General features: G+C 42.2%; 1 protein-coding gene across 2 annotated transcripts in view; it reads left to right on the forward strand.

Moving 5' to 3' along the window:
- PRMT8 (protein arginine methyltransferase 8) overlaps window positions 1-22,715 on the forward strand; it is a 276,893-nt gene that overhangs the window by 231,958 nt on the left and 22,220 nt on the right. For both annotated transcript variants that reach the window (XM_077468496.1, XM_077468495.1), the window contains exons 5-8: window positions 3,906-4,048; window positions 6,107-6,194; window positions 9,660-9,775; window positions 13,052-13,202. In XM_077468496.1, coding sequence (XP_077324622.1) covers window positions 3,906-4,048; window positions 6,107-6,194; window positions 9,660-9,775; window positions 13,052-13,202 — 498 coding nt within the window. The remainder of the gene's footprint in view (window positions 1-3,905; window positions 4,049-6,106; window positions 6,195-9,659; window positions 9,776-13,051; window positions 13,203-22,715) is intronic.

The following is a 22,715-nucleotide window of genomic DNA, read 5'->3' on the forward strand; positions in this document are numbered from 1 at the left end:
AAGAGGGGTTGTGCCTCTGTAACCAAGGATAACCAATAACCAGTGGAAACTTAGGTGAGGAAATAACTTTGAATTGGATTATCTCATGGTGAAGAGCCCCTACGGCCATGGACAACAGAACCATCTCATGAGTCACATGGTCAGGCTGTAGAGGTCTCCCATCAAGAGCCTCAATTGCAAGTGGAGTGTCACGCAGCTGCAGTGGAATTGAGTGCTTCGATGCAAAGGCAGCATCAATAAACAGGCCTGCAGCCCCAGAGTCGATTAGAGCCTGTATCTCGATGGACGACTTAGCCCAAGAAAGGGTGACTGAAACCAGGGGCTTATCTTTCTGGATAACTGGGGACGAAACAATGCCACTTAAGGTCTGTCTGTGAAAGGACATCAAGGTTTGAGCGTTCCCTGGACCGGTAGGACAAGACTTCAAAAAGTGACCTGCCTGGCCACAATAAAGGCACAATCTCTCCCTCCTCCGAAAGGTTCTCTCATCCACAGAGAGACTTGTGAAGCTCAGGTGCATCGATTCATCTTCACTGACTGACTCGGTACAAGGAGACATGGGAGGTGAGGGAGGCACAGGTAGGACTGCAAAGCTTGGAGGCAAACGTACAGGAGGAAAGCTCTATTTGTGGGGAAAAAAGGATGTCAATTTTGTTTGGGAGCCACGTCGCACGACCGCGCAATTGTCAGTTAAAGCGGCACAGTGCCAAATTGCAAAAAGGGCTCTGGTCTTTGGCCAGCCAAATCCTCCAGGGTTGAAGTAGTTAAAGGAGGCCACAAACTCAGGGTAACTCGAGACAATAGATTTTTGCGTCTCCCATAGAGGGTTTGCCCAGGTCAAGGCTCTCTCAGAAAACAAAGATATCACGAAACCTACTTTGCTTCTGTCCATGTGAAACACCTGGGGCAGCATCTCAAACGACGAAGAAGAAAGCCGGGCTCCTCCGCTAGTAAAAGAGCTAGCAGAAGATAGCGGAGGAGTCCGGCGAGAAGATCCCCCAAGACGGAAGAAGACCCCTGGAGCTGTGTAATGTTGTGTTTTATTTACATTTTTTTCACAGGTGAATGGGTAGGGGTACATTGTACCCAATACTCATTCACATAGAGTGGGGGTCCGGGATCTGGGGGCCCCTTATTAAAGGGGGCTCCCGGATTCCGATAAACCCCCCACCCGCAGACCCCGACAACCAACGGCCAGGGTTGTCGGGAAGAGGCCCTTGTCCTCATCAACATGGGGACAAGGTGCTTTGGGGTGGGGGGGCCGCGCGCCTGGTACGACTCAGGAGGAGGGCGCTCGCTCGTCCCCACCCCCTTTCCTGACCGGCCGGGTAGCGTGCTCGGATAAGGGTCTGATATGGGCTCCGTGTGTGGGCAAGTCCGTTCATTTCAAAAGTACAGCGGATAGTCAGCTTCAAAAATCCCGAGTGTGGGCAGGTCCGCTCGTTTGGACAGTCCTGCGGTTTGTCTGCCAGACTAAGTCCGCCGGATAGTCTGATCGTGTGTACGCGGCATTAGATTTACCAAAACCATATAATATGCGGTCAAACCTTAAGAGTTTCAATTTGTATTCAATCAGGCAGGCCCTTGCACTACATGGTTTTGGTAAATCTAAAGGAAATCAGACAACAAAAGTTGTATAGTGTGTATGGGGTCTTAAGGCCCTTACACATGATACGAAAATCCAACGTAAAATTTCGTCCAGTGAACGATCTGCCAATTTTCGGATCATTAGTATGGTGCTTTCGACAGCCGATTCAGATTTTTTGTCTGACAAAAGCTGGATGTGCAGACTATAATAAAATTGTTGTCATATGTGAAAAAAATGGTAAGAGCAAGACTACGCATGCACACAAATGAAAGAATACATACAAAACAATAAAACACATTACGTCCCTTCTGAAGTTGAATTCTGCCGTACGAGAATTTTTGTATGATGAGTAACCTCTTCACTTTCGAAATGAGACTAGCATGCAGCAAAAAACGGACGAACGGTCGTCCGAAAATCAGATTGTGTACGAGGCTTTAATGTGGGTGCATTTATTAAACGTTTGCAAAAGGTGAGCTATGCCTTTAACATCCCTACCCCAGAAATAAAAGAAAGGCCTTTTAAAGTGGTTGTAAACCCATGGGGGGGGAAAAAAAACGCAATGCAAGGCAAAGGCATAATGAGCTAGTATGCATAGCATACTAGCTCATTATGAATAACTTACCTGAGAACGAAGCCCCCAAAGCGGTCCTCCGTCTTCATCTCTGCCGCTGCCATGGATCCCGGAGTGACTTCCAGGTCTCGCTGCTCCGGTGCTGTGATTCGCCGGAGCAGCGATGACGTCACTGCCACGCATGCGTGCGGGAGCCGACACTCGCGGCATATCGCCGCAATCTGCGGCCTGCTCGGTGTGCCTGCGCACCGCTGTCTATGGCGCATGCGCCATAGACAGCGGTGGCTGTCTTTTTGGAAATCTCATCTAAACCGTATAGGTTTAGGAGATATTTCTTGGACCTACAGGTAAGCCTTAATCTAGGCTTACCTGTAGGTCAAAGTGGTTTGTAAGGGTTTACAACCACTTTAAGGTAAAGAAGCATTGTGTTCGGTAAAGAGAGACAGAGGGATTGTCTTCTGAATGGGGGATAGTCGCTCCAATTTTAGGACAGTTGGTAACTACTTGGTGGATTAGGCAGAAAATGTTATGAAGGAGAACTTACACTTTAAATAGAACCTGTCATGTTATGCTAAATTCAAAAGCGGGCATAGCTTCATCAATTTGGGCATTTTTGTTCTTTTAGGTGTACTGTGCAATTACGTCAAGGACTCGCCTCCACCCTAATAACAGATATCTCATTGGATAATGGGATCACTCCCAAGTCAGAGTGATCATGGCTGCAGTTATGTTGTATTTGGAGGACTCCCCAGATGTATGGGAGAGGATCTGTTTAATAATAAACATAGAGCCTGCTACTATGTAGTTATGTTTATTATCAAGTTTAAAATGTATGTATAGTCAATACTTTTTTTTCTTTTGTTTGGATAGAGATGTTGGATAGGATAAGAACCCTTTCAGATTTTTATTGCTGTCTGAATACACAGATTCACACTCTCTGTTTGTACTGGTGGTCACTATGATTAAGATAAAACCATTATAAACCATTCATTTGATGAATGTCACAAGCATTCCTCCAAGCTCCATGAATTTTCCATGTATTTTCATAAATACTATGATCCCATTAAGTGGACAAAATGCATTTTTTTTCTGATTAAGGTATTTCAGAAAGATATACAATTTTGCCGACTATGTGGAGCTGACGATCATAGAAAGTTGTAGCATTAGAAAGAATATGGAAAAAATGTGTGCAGGCCGGGCGAATGCTTGTGGCATTCATCTAATGAATGTGTTTAAACCTGTGGCTTAGTGACTGGAAATTCACATTTTAAGTTGTCCCTAGAGCAGAAATAGAGGGCAAATACTCCAAAAGTGACACCTGTCTGATAATTGTATATGAGAGAATCACCCTTGTTTTGTAGGGATTTTCTTTGCTTCCTGTTGTACCTTAGAAACAAGAAGTGAATGGAAGTCTCCTCAATATGACAAGGCAGAAAATAAGGTACCATGAGTTTTAGTCTTGCTCTGATTTAACCAAAATTATAAATATATACACTTTAACATGTGATTGCAAACTGCAATACAGTACCAGAAGTCTCCAATGGAAGCTGCTAATGTCATGATTGGTAATTAGATCCTTCACCTTACTTTCAGTGAAGATACAGAAGAGGGAGGCATCTAAGTGAGGCTTCTCAGAGGGGTATTCACTTCATGGTAAATTCCTATTAATGAAAACAGTTGCTGCATTGTGTCTGTAAATGATGGAATGGTGGCCACAATGGTGTTTTCTTTTTGTGAATTTTCCAGTCATTACAATATTTAGGGGTAAAGTGGAAGAGGTGGAACTGCCGGTAGAAAAAGTGGACATTATTATCACGGAATGGATGGGGTACTGCCTGTTCTACGAGTCCATGCTCAACACTGTGATCTTTGCACGGGATAAGTGGCTGGTATGTATGCGGGGTCACTTTACCATTTTCACACATTATCTAAACCCCCCCCCCCAAAAAAAAACTAAAAAAGTTTTAACTTTTGGACTGGTGCACTTTTGCTTTTTACCTTTTGTGTGTCCTTCAATGCCTGTCATCAAGGGTCAAGCCCATTCAGGTGAACCTTTGTTTGTTTTAAAGGGAATCTATGTGAATATAAATATGGATGCTTTTCATAGGGTCACTTTAAGAACATATGCTGTCTTCCAGAACCTCAAAAATGACCATACAACTGTAATAATGGTCTGATGAGATGGATAAGTGAATATCAATAGAATGGCTAAACTACTGGAGAAAATTAAGCTTCGGGCTCCTTCTAGTGCCTGTCATGTCAAAAAAGATTAGGCTTTAGTCACATAAAGGGTGAATGGAAATATCAGCAGATCTGATCTCTGTTCCTAGCCTATATTTTGCCATCCAAATAGCTTTTAAGAGAATGATCTGATTACCAAGCCAGTAAGGCTGGGTTTATATATATGCGACTCGGTTGCAGGTTTCTCGGCATCCAATTCACATGACAGGAGAGTGTGACTGGCTCTCAATGGAGCTGGTTCACACAGCCTTAGGTGGTGGTGGTCCACATTGTAGAAGGGTCTTGTGCATCTTATGGTCCAGTTTAGGTTGCGAATTCAGGCACAAATTCAGACCTGATTTGCACTAGAATCAGTGAACAGGGACGCACTGGACCCCATCCTGTGAGTGAGCATATGTGAAGGGAGCCTAATACTGCTAAAGTGTGGGAACTTTTACTGCCTGTAAATCCCTGCTATTTAAATGAAAAAAAGAAAATCGGTATTCTTATGTAGACCCCTAGAAAGAGAGGCCCGGGCTACACACAGAGCCCCCATGTCTAGTCAAGTTGATTCTACTCCCTGCCTTTTTCCCATGCTTAAGCTAGTTATACACCCATAGATTTCTCCAACCGTTCTAAACAGGACAGATGGACAAATCCCCTTCCGCAGCTATTAGAATGCCCACACAACTCCTGCATCTGATTGGCTGCAGGTGCTGTTCAATTTTTTTTAATCAAAGGATGTTGGGCAAAGTGGTGGCGTCAGGATCACCAACTGACCAAACTTTTGCTGGTCCATTAGGAACCAGACAAAATGTGCTCAGTGTATGGCTTTCAAATGCCAGAGCCTCTTGTTGCCATTGAGATTTTGCCCTTTTGAATGGCACAGTAGGAGCGTCAGCTTTGCAGAAGTTGAGGCTCTGTGAACCAGATGCTCCACTGACTCTAGATGGTAACAATATATTTTTCCTTTGGACCCCTTTCAAATGGGTGCCCTCCATTCTGCCTCGACAGGTGATTCTAGACATCCTCAGTTGAGTTGGATCAACCCAAGCTTCTTGGGTTAAGGCCAATGAACCTAAAGTAACCCAGATGTAATTGGACATCTATCTGTTTTCATCTAGCTGCCGATAAGGATACATTGCAGTCCATTTTTGATCACTCTAATCACAGATAAAAATTAACTGATGGAATGCCTTTGTGAAAGGGGCCTTACCAGTTCTTTCACTGCAGTCTGCACATAGATGTAGACTTTTTTTTTTAACCACATGGACATTGCAAAAGGGCAGAGTTGGCATTTTTGTGTAATTTTTTTACACAATGGAGTTCCATTTTTTTCAGAGGGAATTTCCTCTGTTAAAAGATTCTTTGGGCTAATAGTTTAAAAGCTAAAGAATTCACCTGTAACACTGCAATTCGCACTTCTGAAAATCTCAACCATTTGCTCTTCAGCTGAGATGAAAGAGGCCAGTAAGCTGTAGACTTTTTATTTCAATGCGCTTAGCCCTGACTGACAATCACTTTGATTTAAAGTGACATTTTTATCTGTATGGTCGCCCGTAGCCTGATCTCTCCTCTCAGATATTAAACAGTGTCTGACAGTATGATGGAGGATAGTAGAGGCATGCAGGGGGTGCTTGTCTGGATTTTATATGTGCAGTTCAAATTGTGGTGTCTTTGTCAGGTGAATAGATTACGAGATCCATTTCCCCACAATTCATCAACAGAAACCTGGAGGGCTGATGTTTCCAGACCGAGCTGCTTTGTACATCGTCGCAATCGAGGACAGACAATATAAGGACTTCAAGATCCACTGTGAGTATATCATTCACACTACTGTTACCAAAATTTCCAGGGGCACTTTGTTGCTGATTGTGTGTATTTTTGATCATCGGATGCAATACTGTCTCAGAGTACCAAAGGGTATTTTATAACCAGTTATTGGATATTCATGTAAAGCGGAACTTTGGGAAAAAATCCAAAACTACCCCTGCAGTGCGGGATAAGTTTTAGATTAAATGCTTTTTTTTTTCTCTAGTATACCAGCAGTATTAAAGGATAAGTGTATCTTTCATAACATGTTATATGTTACACCCATATTCAGGGTGTTTAACATGTAACATGTTACGAACGGACCGGCCCCACTCCCCCTGATCTCCCACTCTGACTAGTGGGGATCTTGTCTTCCTCGCTAGCTGTAGCAATTAAAAAAAATTGTGGTTGAGCGAGCAGATACACTGACGGGTCTGCAGAAGACCTGCTTGGTATCGGCGATATAAATGTGCATTTATTAACTTTTGTTAAAAGGTGAACTCGCCCTTCAATTTTGACTTCAAATTTTGATTTTGTTTTAGTCTTTTGACTAGCTTTTAGTCTAATTTTAGTCATCTGAATTGTTTCAGTTTTAGTCCTATTTTAGTCGACTAAAATCTCCAATACATTTTAGCCTACTAAAATCAAACTGGTTTAGGCTCTAGATTTCTCTAGAATTGCCAAACTCATTATATACTCCTGGAGTAAAAATCTAATAACATGTTATTATTTATGGTATTAAGGTTTGAACATGTACTACAGACACAAATTTAGCCTTCTTCATAAATAAAACCAAGTTTCATGAACAAACAAAAATATTGCTTTTTGACAAATAGAAGTGCAACTTTAAAATACAGTAAAATCTTAAATTGCAAGTATAATTTGTTCCGGAAACATCCTTGTAATCCAAAGCACTTGTATATCAAAGCGAATTTCCCCATAAGAAATAATGGAAACTCCAATTATTTGTTTTACAACTATTTATTCATAAGTCCTTCAGTCTATAGCCCATATAAAAAAATTATAGCAATGTGATAGGTTGTGTAACCATCAAATGTCCATCCACAAATGGAAGCCTCTACAAGTGGATTAGAAGCAAAATCCAACAGGAGATACAGAGTATAAAAGAGAAGAGAGGTGCCTCTAAGTGTAGCAATATGGTTACATTTAATGAAGGTACAACATTTAGCAACTCACATAGTTGATGATTAAAAGAGACACTAAGTATGCAGGCATCTGGGGTAAAGCTATCTACATAGACCATCCCCCGCACAGCCAGCTCTCACTGCTGTCTGTCTGCAATCAAGAGCAGGAAGACTACCTTGCAGTAGAGCGATCTAAAAGCGAGGCTTAAATGGCTCGTGGAGAACAAGGAAGGGATGACGTCAATGGTGGTGAGGAGGATGGTCTATATGGACAGCTTTACCCTGGGTGCCTACATATTTAGATGTGCCTCTTTTAATCATCAACCATGTCAGTTTCTAAATGTTGTACCTTTATTAAAAGTAACTGTATTGCTAAACTTATGCGCCTTTCTTCTCTTTTATACTCAAGTTGTGACATGACGCTACTTGTATATTAGGACATTGGTTTTATATCAAGTCAAAATCAAAAAATGTTGCTTGTCTTGCAAAACGCTCTCAAACTAAAGTTTTACTGTATATACAAAAAAAAAAAAAAAAAATCTGTAAACTCTGTTGGCTGTAACGCCATTGAACATATTACCTGAATATATTACCAAGATTAAATATTAGGAATAAAAATAAGAAAAGCCTTTTTCTTATTTGTATTTTTTTGTTCAGCAGCTTAGTATATGCCCTTACTTATTCTTATATGGTAGAGCAGTGTTAATTTTGACGTCAAATTTCAATTTAGTTTTAGTCATTGTATTTCGAGTAAAATGCCATTTTAGTTTTAGACATCTGAATTGTTTTAGTTTTAGTCGTATTTTAGTCGACTAAAATCATGTTAATTTCATCAACAAAATAATCACTGACTACCAGGAATACTTACCTTAGCCTTTGCTCCCACAGGCTTCTTCCTCTCTATACGACTGGTCCCCTAAAGCTGCTTGTCTTTGGAGTTCCATCCTAGCCAATGGTAAAAAAAAGCAGCAATAAAGGCCTGACAGAGGTTTTTGCCTTTCTCCCAAACATTAGCTTGGAGCTCTACTTTATATTAAAGACACCATGTTAATCTCCATGATCTCAGAAGATCCGAATCTGAGATCACTTATGCCCTCCTATATCCCAAAATACAATTTAAAGATTTGGTGACCAATATGGTACACCATATCGTACTCTGGGATTCTGGAAAAAAGTGATGGCATGCTTAAGTTGCAATTTATAAATAAAGCTGACCAGACACACACTTCTTTTTTTCATATAGCCTGCAGGCTGAACAGAAAAATACAAACATTTTTCTCCATCCACGCTATACTGCCCAGATGGCCAAATTTCCCACTGCGATTATTGTATCCTGACATGCAGCACCATTTGATTGGAGGCAAAGTAACCATGCCCAAAGGTCAAAAGACTTTGGATCTGCATATACAATTTTATATTTTTGTTGACCCAACATATTATCTATCTATATTCGGATCTATACTCAAAAAAGGTAACTAAAAACAAAAAATAACAAAGAAAAAATATAAACCATGAATATAAAAAAAACAGGCAGACTCAATCTTTTTTCTGCCATCGCTTTTCTATGTTTCTATGACCCAAATCAGCCCTAAGAAATTCCCACTACAAGCCTTTCTTAACCAAACCATGGAAGAGGCACTGAGACACAGCAAACGATTGATCTCATTTATATTCATAGCAGCCATAATAATGATTGCCAGATCCTTATTTCTTCCATTTGCATAGATAAATGGCAAAATGTCATGGCTAATGCTAAATCAAAAACTGATGGCTATGTTGAATGATAAACTGCCTTTGTCTGAAAAAACATGGGACTCTTGGATTCGATATCTCTGGAGAAAACCACTAGAAAAATCTGACTAGCTTCATCTATAGGTTTTCTGCTTTGATTTTCTTCTATTTTATTCTCTTTTTCAACTCACCTACTTGAGTCTTTCTAGCAGTATTGGTCATGGACTTATGGTAGAGTCCAGAGATATGTTCAGTGAAATGCACCAGTCATTGGTTGGCCAGGAGGTCTTATGCGTGATGTAACTATAGCACACCTCCCATGATACTCTGGTCTATTCAAGCAGATTATTTAGAACTGTATTTCTTTAATAGGACACATGGATAAATTTCCTTTGTGTATTTTATATACATTACATAATCTTAGAAAACATGTTTGCTACTTCTTTTGTATTCATGTATGTATCTCTGATAAAAAAAATGGTAAAAAGGAAAGAAAAGTTGTTTTAAAATCTAGACAGCCCGCAGCATTTTGTATGGAAACCTGGTAAATCTTAGTGTGTAAACTTTGTGTTCAACTGTTTTGTGTTAACAGGGTGGGAGAATGTCTATGGATTTGACATGACGTGCATCAGAGATGTGGCCATAAAGGAGCCGCTTGTGGACATAGTAGACCCAAAGCAAGTGGTGACCAATTCCTGTTTGATAAAGGTTTGGTAATTCTCATTGCAGAGAGACATTTTTGTTTTTTCTTTTGTGCTCATTCATTTCTGTTGAGAAGAAAAACATTTCACATCACAGAATTGATTTTATTATATCATGTGCAGTATGAGCCATTGGAAGACTCCTATGGACTTTGCTAACTATGACTAAAGCAGCCCATAGACTATGCAATGTTTATTTCTTCCACCATTGGTGTAAGCCTTACCTGCCCTGTGCTTCCTCAGCGCTATTGGTGAGAAAGAGGTGACAATGTATTTTTGGACGCAAGGATGTTGGGAGGAGCTTAGCGGTGATGTCATCGTGTCCAATGTTTGTTTAAGATATGCCTGTTATTTCTCTCATTATGCGAGTAGTTTACCTTTTACAAATAAATATGGTTTTAAATACTTCTTGATGCTCAATCCCCTTTTCTTTTATGTATGACCACCTGGACCAAATCTATTGGAATGCTTAACTGTCTTTGCGGTGTGAGCTGGCGTTCTTGAGATTTGCTGAACGGGTGGCCCACTGCTGATTGACATAGAGCATCAATCCATCTATCCATCTGTGGAGGTTGTTCTCCTTCCCTAAGCCTTGTTAGACCTTTTTGAGGTATTCAATGTCCTATAAGATATGCCTGTTGCTTGGAGAGATATTTAACTTCTATGTCAAGTCTATAGAACTCTGGAACTGTGCCTAGTACATGGCCAAAGATTGCACAGGTTATTAGTTACTGTCTGTGTTCCTTTGTCCTGGTGACAACCACTATCCTTATTTCTTGTCCTGCTGTCACATGGACAGAAAGTAAAGTGAAATCTCCCCCAATCCCTTTACTTTCATTTTTTTTCTCTTACTTCCTGTTGGGTGAAGTGAAGGATTTGCTCAGTGGTATGCAGACAGCAAAAAATAGTCTGCCAATGGTTTTAACCATTCCGTAATCTATCCAAAAATAAAAGTTTGAGCTATACATATACTTAACATTTTGAGTAGAGGTTCACTTAATTTTCCTTAAGTTTTAGATGAGGCCTCAAAATTTCAGCCATTGTGTTGTGTCATAGCACTATCCAATAATCTCACACAAAACTTGGAATACTTACTGAACAAAGAGGCACCTGTAAAGTTGTTATACAAATACTCTATAGTTTAAAAAAAAACTTCCGGGAAATAGAAAGCCCAGCACCTGATCCATCCAAGCTCTCTCTATACTTGTACAGGACACCCCCACTTTTAAAAAGAAAAAAAAAAAGTTTGGAATCTATTGGTGAAAGTCATACTAAAGTTAGAACTGTTGGCAGAGGGACTGTCAACATTCCTATCTGGAGATATCAAGTAGATTCCAATATTGTGTGCAATACAGTATGCAAAGTGTTACAATTGGTTTAAGAAACAGTCACAGACTGAATAGAAAAAGATAACCCTTACCAGAAGCTACAAAGTGGGACCCATGCTTTCTGTAGGGAAGCAATGGTCCTCCTAAATATTCAGAGCTATATCTTTGCAAGCAACAATGCTCATGCTCCCCACTGCTTGGGAAGCGGCTCTGACTCAGCAAGGGATGTGTTGGACCTCGGCAGAGAAACCACTGACTCCCTATAAAGAGGTTTTCCACTCAAACTGCAGCTGTTTTCAATAAAGCCAACTTTAAAACTTTGCACTCCCTTTAATTTAATGTACCTAGAATGTAGTATTTAACTGATTCAAACTGATGTTTCAAACAGACTTTAAAGTATACCTCTCACAAACCTGAACAATTTAATTTGAGCATGTGATTAAATACTACATGAGCAGAGGTTACCCTGTGGGTCTCATAATTATCGTTAGGACGAGAGATATAGGAAGCTGATGTTATATGCAAATCCCAGTTCTTCTAGTAAAAGTTGACCATAGTCCTACCACTTGAACACCACTATTGGTCAAAAAAGTCACCTGTCACAATAAAGGAAAAACAGAGCGCCTTAGGCGGTGGGTGGCTTAGGCAAAGCCAAGCACAATTTCTATGGGAAAGTTGGCAAATTTTATATAACCTGAGCTTCCATTATTTCTGATTGTTTTGAGATGTTGTTTATCTCAAAGGTAAACTTATTGCGACTGGACTTTCTGGCAGAAAAGGTCCGATGGAATGATTCTGTTGGATATTACGATCGTGTGTGGGCTTCATCTGACTTTTGTCTTCAAAAATTCAGAGGGACCTAGAAATAGAACATGTTTCAAATCTGTCCGACGGAATCAATTTCTATCGGGAAAACTGTCTGTATGCTGGTCCGATGGACCAAATACAACGCAAGGGCAGCTATTGGCTACTGGCTATTGAACTTCCTTTTCTAAACTCATCGTGCGTTATCATGTTCAAAACAAACAGACTTCGTTTGTGGGCAAGTCCGTTCAGTCGGAACTACGTTGGAACTAAGACAGGAAGACCGTCGGGAAGACCGTCTGACCTTTTCTGCCAGAAAGTCCGGTTGTGTGTATGCAGCATTAGCCTATGCATTTTTTTTCATCTCCAACATAATCTCAGTTTAAATAGTCCTAATTTGTGACAAGTTCACTTTTAGCCATTGTACACACAGTCAGACATTCCGACCACAAAATCCGTCGGATTTTTTCCAACGGGTTTTGTCCGACACTGGTGTTGCATACACACGGTTGGACAAAGTTGTCGGAAAATCCGATCGTTCGGAATGTGATGACGTTCATTCGTTACGATGGGACTACGTTCAGGCTAGTAGCCAATAGCTTTGGTCTCGTAATTTGATCTGAGCATGTGTGGCACTTTGTCCGATCGGAATTCTCTACAAAGTCCGATCGGATCATGTTGTCGTAAAATTTTATATCCTGCTCTCAAACTTTGTTGGTCGGGCATTCCGACGGAAAAAATCCGATGGCTCCCACACACGGTCGGATTATCCGACAACACGGTCCGATCGGACATTTTCCATCGGAAATGTCCGACCGTGTGTACGGGGGCTAAGGTTCACTCTCAATCTGCCCAGCACATGCAAGTGTACTGTGACCTAATAGTTATCCCACTTTTATAAACTGTAGATGGATAGTGCCTCTACCCAACTGCAAAGAATACCTACCAGCTATATAAAATGTTAAATGGGGCAGTTTTAAGCATCCGTCCCACAAGGTCATTGGTTCATGCTCTTGAAGTACTTTGCTGTACCATTTGGATTTGTATCAATGTACGTATTTGTATCTGTAACATTTAAAATATGTAGCTAATGTGAGTAACGTTATCTATCACTGCAAGGTGACAAATAAGTAAATATTATTTTTTAATAGGAAATTGACATATACACAGTAAAGCCGGAAGAATTGGCATTTACTTCAGCTTTCTGTCTACAAGTACAGCGGAATGATTACATCCATGCTCTTGTCACCTATTTCAACATTGAGTTTACAAAATGTCACAAGAAAACTGGATTTTCTACAGGTACAGTTTTTCTTTTTTCCAACTTTAGGTTTAAAGCAATGATGTGCCCATACCATGGAAATGCCAATCAGTGATCCCAAAGACATTGAATGTGTATATTGTAAGCACCTTGAGGAATGTGCTTAAGCCAACGTTCACACTGAGGGCCAGTTTGAAATTGTGCAAGTTCGAACCGGCATTTCAGTCCGACTTTGGGGGCGATTTGACCGATATCTGTGCGGGTTCATGCACAGATGTCTATTCAAATCACTCCAGAAGTTGCCAAAAGTAGCGAAGGAACTACTTTTAGCAATCGGTGCAGGACCGCAAAGTCGGCGGCGCACCTATTCAGCCAGCAATAGGCTCCAATTTGGCATGCGATTTAATATGTCAAATCGCATGCCAAATTGGCCTAATGCGAAGGTGGGCTATAGCTCAATTGAACTTTCAGGTTAAATCAGCTTAATACATTGCAGTGGGCTTCCCCGCTGACAGCTGAAATGTAAACAAAATCCATACCAGACCCTCACAACATGCAGCCTGGCAGGCAGGGAAAGGGGGGGGGGGACAAGCGAGCGTCTTCTCCTCCTCTTCTCCATTGGGGGGGGGGGGGTGCAATTCGCCATTTTCGCCCCGGGTGCAGGATGACCTTGTCCTGTCACCTCATACATCAGGAGGTGAGAGGAAAAGCTCTCCAAAATTCCCCTCATAGACAAAAAAATATGCATACCATCTCTGCAATACATCCACATTTCCTCACATTTTAAACCTTTTCAAAACCATGCAGTCTGCCAGAAATTCATTTAGCTTTTCAGCCCTGTTCTGGGCTGACAACACAGGTTTTTTATGGGCTGCATGGTGTCAGCCCTGACCACTGTGTTTTGTGTTTTGCTTATGTTATAACTTTATAAAAGAAAAACTTTTTTTTTTTTTTTGAGTGGAAAGGGATTACAACACTTGGCTGGTTTTAAATTCTCTCTCTGCCCACGGTAGGGAGATTCACCCTCTCTATTTGTCCTGTTTATTGTTTTCACAGAGAGTGAAAGTGAGAGAAAATGACAAATTTTGAGCGCTCACCAGAGCAGAGATAGAGGGGAAAACTTTCAGTGGGGACACGGATCCCCTCACTCTGAATGGAAGGGAAATCTTGCCCAGTGGGGTACAGATTGCTAAAAAAAACTGACATGGTTTATAACCCTCCCTTACGCAATCAAAAATGAAAAAAATAAATGTTTCCCATTTTATCTATTCTACTACTCACAGTGCAGTTCTTTACTGATCAAACCTGTACAACAAAATGCTTCCAATGGTATTTTAAACAAACCAAAAGAAATATGGAACAGAGTGGCAGAATTAACAGGGTCGCAACAGTCGCACTTGCAATGGGGCCCTGGCATTCCATTACCGTGGGGGGCCCAGTGGGGTTGCAATCACACGGCTCTGAGCGAAGAGCATTTCTCTCATATAACAGCAGCACAGAGACACCAGCATTGACATTCTATTTCCCCCTCTGTCCATCCTCTCTCGCATGGGATGACAGAGGACACAGCTGATCTGCTCCCCCTTCTCCTCCCCGCCATGTGCTCCGCGGGCTGTCAAGTGCAAAGCTAGAGGGGAGGAGGGAGAAGGGGGAGCAGATCAGCTGTGTTCTCTGTGATTTCGTGTGAGGGAGGACGGACAGAGGGTGAGATAGAACTGTCAATGCTGGTGTCTCTGTGCTGCTGTTTCATGTATTTCGGTGTCTCTGTGCTGTTAGATAGAAGGCACTGATGGGTACTGATAGAAGGCACTGATAGAATGCACTGATGGAAACTGATAGAAGTCACTAATAAGCACTAATAGAAGCCACTGATGGGCACTGATAGAAGGCACCGATGGGAGGCACTAATAGGAGGCATGTATGGGCACTGATAGGAGGCGCTGATGGGCACTGATAGGATTTACTGATGAGCACTGATAGAAGGCACTGATAGGATTCACTGATAAGCACTGATAGAAGGCATTGATGGGCACTTATAGAAGGCACCAATGGGAGGCATTTATGGGCACTGATAGGAGGCATTTATGGGCACTGATAGGAGGCACTGATGGGCACTGATAAGATTTACTGATGAGCACTGATAGAAGGCACTGATGGGTACTGATAGGATTCACTGATGAGCACTGACAGAAGACACTGATGGGCACTGATAGAAGGCTTCCGAAGAGAGGCACTGATAGGAGTCAATGATGGGCACTGATAGGATTTACAGATGAGCACTGATAGAAGGCATTGATGAGCACTGATAAAAGGCACCGATGGGCACTGATAGGAGGCACTGATGGGCACTGATAGGAGGCACTGATGGGCACTGATAGGCACTGATGGGCACTGATAGAAGGTACTGATGGGCACTGATAGAAGGCATTTATGGGCACTGATAGGAGGCATTTATGGGAACTGATAAGAGGCATTAATGAGCACTGATAAGAGGCATTAATGAGCACTGATAGGAGGCATTGATGGGCACTGATAGGAGGTACCAATGGTCATAGATAGGCCATATTGATGTGCACTGATAGACTGCACTGATAGGTGGCATTGATGGGCACTGATAGGTGGCATTGATGGGCACTGATAGGTGGCACTGATGGGCATTGATGAGCACTGATAGGCAGAACTCATAGGCTGCACTGATGGGCACTGAGGAACACTGATAGGCAGAATTGATGGGCACTGATGGGCAGCATTGAAGAGTACTGATAGGTGGCACTAATGGACGCTGTTAGGCGGCATTAATGAGCACTGATAGGTGGTGCTGATAGACAGAATTGATGGGCACTAACAGGCAGCATTAATGAGCAATGATAGGTAACATTGATGAGCACTGATAGGCAGCATTGATGGGCACTAATAGGTGGCATTGATGAGCACTGATAGATGGCACTGTTGATTGGGGCACTAATTATCAGTGTAAACAATTTACTGACATTCTTGACAGTTAATGGTAGTCCTTTCCTAACGCATACACAGTATGGGCAGAAAAGGCCAGCAGATAACCGGCAAGTCTGTTTACACGTGATCAACTGATCACATGGCATAGGGCTGCTGTGATTGCGCTGGATGCACGTCCCAGGGGGCATGCGGGAAGCTCTGTTTTGCTAGGATGTCCATGGACACCCTCCCAAAATTGGAAGCCCGGGGCTCAGATGGAAGGGCGGCAGGGGGGGCCATTCATGGTTTCCCGCATCGGGTCCTGAAGGTTCTAGTTACGCCACTGATGGAACATAAATAACAAAACAAACAATACAGTAAATATTATTGGTAATCTAATAAAAGCTTACTTTAAAAAAAAAACTCCTTCCTGTTGTGAGCTCTGCCTGTCTGCTAATGATCTTGTTCTACAACTTCCTGGATTCCCATCATGCTTTGCAGCTTCTCCTCTGCTGTTTACTTTCAATTTCTAATGACTATGTATCCCATGGTACCTTGCTGCCTGTAAGCAGTGATTCCTGTACCAATTACCCTTCTGAAACACCTCATCTTAGCTCCTCTGTAGTTCAGAAAGAAGGCTCTGTGAAATGTGTGACACAGCAGTGCCTATCACAGGACATAGTGAATATATGTCACAGAATTCAAGTAAATGTGTGGGGCTCTTCACAAAGTAAATTTACAAACATCAACATCATTCAGATTATTATATTATGAGTAGGTTAGAAATAATAATAAAAAATTCAACGAGGAAGTAAATATATTTTTTTACATTATGGCTAGGTTTACTGAGGTCCCTATGGCTAGGGAACCGCACATGTTCCCACACTGGCAAGCAGCCGCTACTGATAAAACACGCAGAGGTGTCTTTAAATCTTAATGTTACCACCACTTACTGAAAAGCCATGTTTTTAAAAACTGTTTAGAGACCTTTTCCTTCAGGAAACACAGGTACAGCAGCCCATTCAAAAGCAGCACGCAGAACCACAAATATGTGCACTGGGGTTGTGGGTTCGAGTCAGAGCCACGGCACCACCTGCGTGTAATTAGCATGTTCTCCTTGTGCCTGTGCCTGCGTGGGTTTCCTTCGGGTACTCTGGTTTCCTATCACATGCCAAAGACATATTGATAGGTTAATTGGCTCCTGTCAAAATTGGCTCTAGTATGTGTATGTAAGTTAGGGACCTTAGCTTGTAAGCACCTTGAAGGCAGGGGCTAATATGACGCTATGTAAGTAGCTGTACTAAATAAATAAATATGTGAACCTAGCCTGTGACCTTAGATACGCTTTAAGTTTCAGGACAAGTAGAGAGAGTAAATATACCTAGACAGTAATTAAAACCTGATAGAGGTTCTTAGAAATTTACCACTTGATCCCCAAAAAAGTTTTGGCTTTAGATACTGTAAACTTCAGGTTGGAGAAGACAAAGAAGGTAACTGTACCCTTTATGAAATCCTTTAGTCCACCTGCTCTCTTGCTTCTGGTGAGTTCTGGTTGGGGACCAAACTTCCAAATCCCTACTCCATGTAATCCTTTAGGTTGAAATGAGATATTACTTACGGATAGTTTGGCTTGCAATTTAGGGAGAAAACCACTAAATATAAAAAAAGTAATCACAGCCAACCAGACTCCATCTTGTTCTATAAACTGTGTTCTAGTTTTGATTTTCTAGGACTTATTGTACTTGGTAATTATGTTATTGCTCCTTCTGCTAATTATTGAATCAGCCTGAGTGTTTTAAAGCCATCATAATGCAAAGAATTCTTTAAATTATAGTGGGCTGTTATTGAATTGTATAGAATTCTTTTGTAACAGTTAACACCTGTAGTACAGTGAATTGCATGTGACGGCAATCATACATTTTCATGGTTTCCCTACAAAGAAGGACAATCAATGCATTACATCAACCTGTGCCATTTGCTACTCCCACTCTTTTAACTTTAGTCTTTAATGGCATGACTAATGCCTCCAACATCCTATGAAATTGTAATGATAAGTAATTACCTTATTCGTCAATCCTTGTCAAATAAATATAAATTCCAGTTATGTGTTACATATCTTTGTGTTTCATTTTTCTGCTTTTATAAAGCTGGCTCGTAATTTTTCCATGCCATGAAAAAATTCATATGGTGGGAAGAGAAGGGCAATTCTGTAACTTTAATGTAAGCTAAAATTCACTATAAGAAACGTAATTTTCCTTTTGTGAAAAGGTATCAAATATCAGTTGTTTACGTGTTACTTTATATTTGGACGTTCTCTTCCATCAGAATTGAAAATTAGACCTTGAGATGAGATCAAAGGGCACAGCTATCTTGCTGAGTGGTTTATTTCTCTAATCAGGCATTGCTGTACTGCACCAGTCCACCGCACAACTTTCCATCTGGAAATGGTGATTCTGGAGCACATCTGCTGGTGATGCTGGTACACCCCAGATTCAAACCTGCTTTGGAAGCCTGATTGGTTACACAGGCGGGCCAGCCATGAGAAATGTTTGTGCCCTTAATAAAGCTTAAGGCCTGGGCCCCCAACATTTCTCAAGGCTTACCCATGGGATCCACACACCGACCACCTCACCTTTATACACTCAGCTCCCCCCCCCAATCCTGTATATATTTTAGCCCACACCCTCAATCCTGTATATATGCCAGCCCTCTTCACACCTTTATATATGTCAACCCCCCAAACACACCTGTATATATTTCAGCCCCACCCCCACACACATCTGTATACGTGTTAGCCCCCCCCCACCTGTATATATGCCAGCCTCCCTCACACTTGTATATATGTCAGCCCCCCACCTGTATATATGCCAGCCCCCCTCACTCTTGTTTATATGTCAGCCTCCCCCCCTCACACCTGTATATATGTCAGCCCCCCTCACACCTGTATATATGTCAGCCCCTCATACTTTTTTATATGTCAGCCTCCCCCTCACACCTGTATATATGTCAGCCCCCACACCTGTATATATGCCAGCCCCCACACTCTTGTTTATATGTCAGCCTCCCCCCTCACACCTGTATATATGTCAGCTCCCCTCCCACCTGTATATATGCCAGCCCCCCTTACACCTGTGTATATATATATCAGCCCCCCCACACCTGTATATGTGCCAGCCCCCCTTACACATGTATATATGTGAGTCCCCCCATCTGTGTGTATATATGTCAATATGTCAGCCCCACACATGCACAAATCTGTAAACACATAAACCTCTGTCCTCTCCCTGTACACAAGCAGTCCCCCTCCCTTTCCTTCAAAGCCCATACTTGTAAAGGAAATCTTCCTACCTAGTCCCAGCTCATTTTCACAAAGCTGACATATTGCTGACACAGAGGAGCACAGTACAGGCAGCTCACACAAGGGGTGCACATGTACATAGTAGCCAGAGGTGTCAGTAAAGAGCTTCGATGTCTGAGCTCAATGACAAAGAGAGCAGCAGAAGCAGCAAGATCATTTCTATAGTGCACAACATGGCTCCCCTTCACCCGTTCTGCCGCCTTCTGGCCCGAGCAGGTCCCTTGGGCCCCAGGGGCCCCATACAGTTGGATCAGCTGTCCCCCCCTGATGACGGCCCTCTACACAGGTAGCAGATGGAGATAGGGATGGCAGTCAGGAAGTACATTCCTACTGAACCCCTATGGAGCTGTGTGTGCTCATTCTGAAAATAAATGAATATATTTCTCATATATATATATATATATATATATATATATATCCAAATAACATGCCCACAGAGAGCCACACACAGCTGCAAAGGCAGGAGAATTCTTGTTGGGCAGTGTATTAGTGCTTGGACAAACACACTTAGACTGAATTTTAATGGTTCAAAAAATATCAGGCCCTCACGCATGTTCACTTCATCAAATCTGGCCCTCTCTGAAAAAAGTTTGGACACCCCTGGCCTAGGCGATCTGACCAGAAGTGGTAGCGGATACCTATGGAAACTAGGTACCTGATCCCCAAAAACAATTATCATATGCCATAAGTTATAGAAGGGGAGGAGTGCATAAAGGGAAAGTTTCCCTTTAGGGTGAGATTCCACTTTAACTGTTATCTATGATGTAAGACAACACAATTTAACTAATTATATTATTCCTGATGTGACACCTGTGTGATGTTTGGAACCACCATTGTTTGCATTGGGTTCTGTACAAAGCTAATTTGACATTTCCAATAAAAAAAATATTGAACAATCAAAATGTATACCTGTAAGTTGGTAAAAATATAAACTAAGTACATGAATCTGATGTCTGTATGTACATTTTTATTAAAACCTCCAAACCTGGAACCCTCTAATGCATGAATTCTGATATTTCAAAAGGCATGGGCTGATCTGCCACCTCCTGAATCTCCATATTTACACATCACTGTGACTGGCTAATAATAGGAAGGTGTATAAGGAGGCAGATTAGCTCTCAGTTTTGCAGGAATTGTTGGAATTTGTAAATTAACGCTATGGTAAAGATGCATGCTGATTCATGAAGCCACCTCTAGGCGTCAGCAATTTATTCACTTATTTCATGTTTTAACACTTGACAAGCGTAATAACTTTCTCTTATCCAGAGAGCAGGTGATCAGGTTCATTTGATTTATTCAATGACAAGTTTATTTTAGAGAGGAACTTTAGGCAGATATAAAAGATATAAATTAACGTAGTTCTGTAATCATTATTACATACCGTATATCCCATGTTGCATTACATTCCACATAGATCTGACATTAGGACACAGCCGTGTGGGACTGCCTGCCAGACATGCATGCAACACCTCTGCATTCTCGTGCGGGCAAAACTCTGCCCTGCATGGGGCACTCAACTGCCCCTATTGAATGAGACCAGAAAGGCGAGGGCAAAGCAACAGAAAGATGAGCTCATCACTGTGCTGCTTCTCCTTTCACCTGAAAAGTCACCATACAGTCACAGGCCCAGGACAGTCTCAGCTCAGAAGAAGTTGGATGAATGATGCTGGTCATCAAACTGGGGAACTTCTAGTGGAGGAAGTAAAGTACTGAAGGGGAAAGCTCTGTGTTGAAAGTCAGCGTTGGAGCAGAGTAATATTATTATTAAACGAAAGTCCTGGCTTATTTTATATCAATCCGATGGATTGCTCCAGAGGTTTGACATACTGTAGAAGAGGCTGGAACTTAAGTTTAATTATCAGGAACTGCTGCACTGCAAATTACTTCACTGCACCTGAAGGTGAAGAAATAGTCCTTTTTCTTCCATGCCCCCCCCCCCCCCCCCGCGCCCCCACTGAGCTAAAGAGGCCAGGTTTTTTTTTTTTTTAAATAGCTCTAGATTAGGTGTCATCCATCAAATGGCAGTCCACAGTCTAGACACAGTTCGAGTGACAGTCCTGTCTGGACATCAGGTGCACCACTTAGCAGCCAGGACTCCTCTTCTATGTGTACTTGCCTGCCTGTCCCTGGCAGGGCAGAGGGCAAGAGGCATGGCAGGCCTGCACTGAGAGCAGGAGTTGCCCACATTTTAAAATTAATAAGCGGATGTTGGGTTCTGAGGCAGTCCTAGCAACCAATCACTTGTTTGTTAACAAGAAAAGTTGGGCAGCTCCCACCCTCATTGCAGACCTGCTGTGCCTCCCGCCCTCTGCCCTGCTGTAAGTTTAACAGCTGGAGCAGCGGCAGGCAGGTGAGTACACACAGAAGAGCAGTCCACTCTGATGCGCCTCCTGTCCTCCTTGTGTTAATGTAGGACTGTAAAGGGAGGAGAGCTGTAACTGCAATGGGTGCTTTGGTTTATTGGGGGCACTGTGATTGCAGGGGGGGACTATATTTGCAAGGCGGCTGTGATGTGAGGGGAGATGTGTGATTCCAAAGAGGGCTGTAATGTAAGGGGGGCTATGATGTGAGAGTGGGGAGCTGTGATGTTAGGAGGGGAGTTGTGATTTCAAGGGGGACTGTGATGTAAGGGGGGACGTGTGATTGCAAGGGGGGCTGTGATGTGTGAGGGACTATGATGTAAAGGGAGACTGTGATGTGGGGGCTGTGATGTGAGGCGGGGGGTAGTGGTTTCAACGGGGGCTGTGTTGTGAGAGGGGGCTCTCTTATTTCAAGGGGACTGTGATAGGAGAGAGGGCTGTGATGTGAGGAAGGGGGAGTTGTGATGTGAGGAAGGGGTCTGCGATTGCAAGGGGGGGTTGTGATGTGAGGGGGGAGAAACTGTGATGTTTGGGGGGACTGTGGTGCAAGGGGGAAGCTGTGATGTAAGGGGGGGGGGGGGTCTGTGGTTGCAAAGGGGGCTGTAAATGCAAGGAGAATTCTGCTATGAAGGGGTTTTGTGATGTGAGGGGACAGCTTCTTTGCTTAGTTTTGATGGATTTGGTGTTTTTCCACAGTTTTTTTTTTTTTACTGTGCAGAATAATTGTTTATATAGTTAATGACTGTACCTTGCAAAACCTTAGGACCATTGTACATGTTAACTACCAGGCTTCTTGTTTTTTTCTTTAGCCATGATAACTACAGCTATTTTATATAGGTTAGATTAAAGTATGGCATTGCTTTAATGATATGACTGTTGCAAAACAACTCCCAACTATGCAA

This window comes from Lithobates pipiens, unplaced genomic scaffold (assembly GCF_037356315.1).
Source record: "Lithobates pipiens isolate NorthernLeopardFrog02 unplaced genomic scaffold, aLitPip1_a1.2 Scaffold_8, whole genome shotgun sequence".
NCBI lineage: Eukaryota > Metazoa > Chordata > Amphibia > Anura > Ranidae > Lithobates > Lithobates pipiens.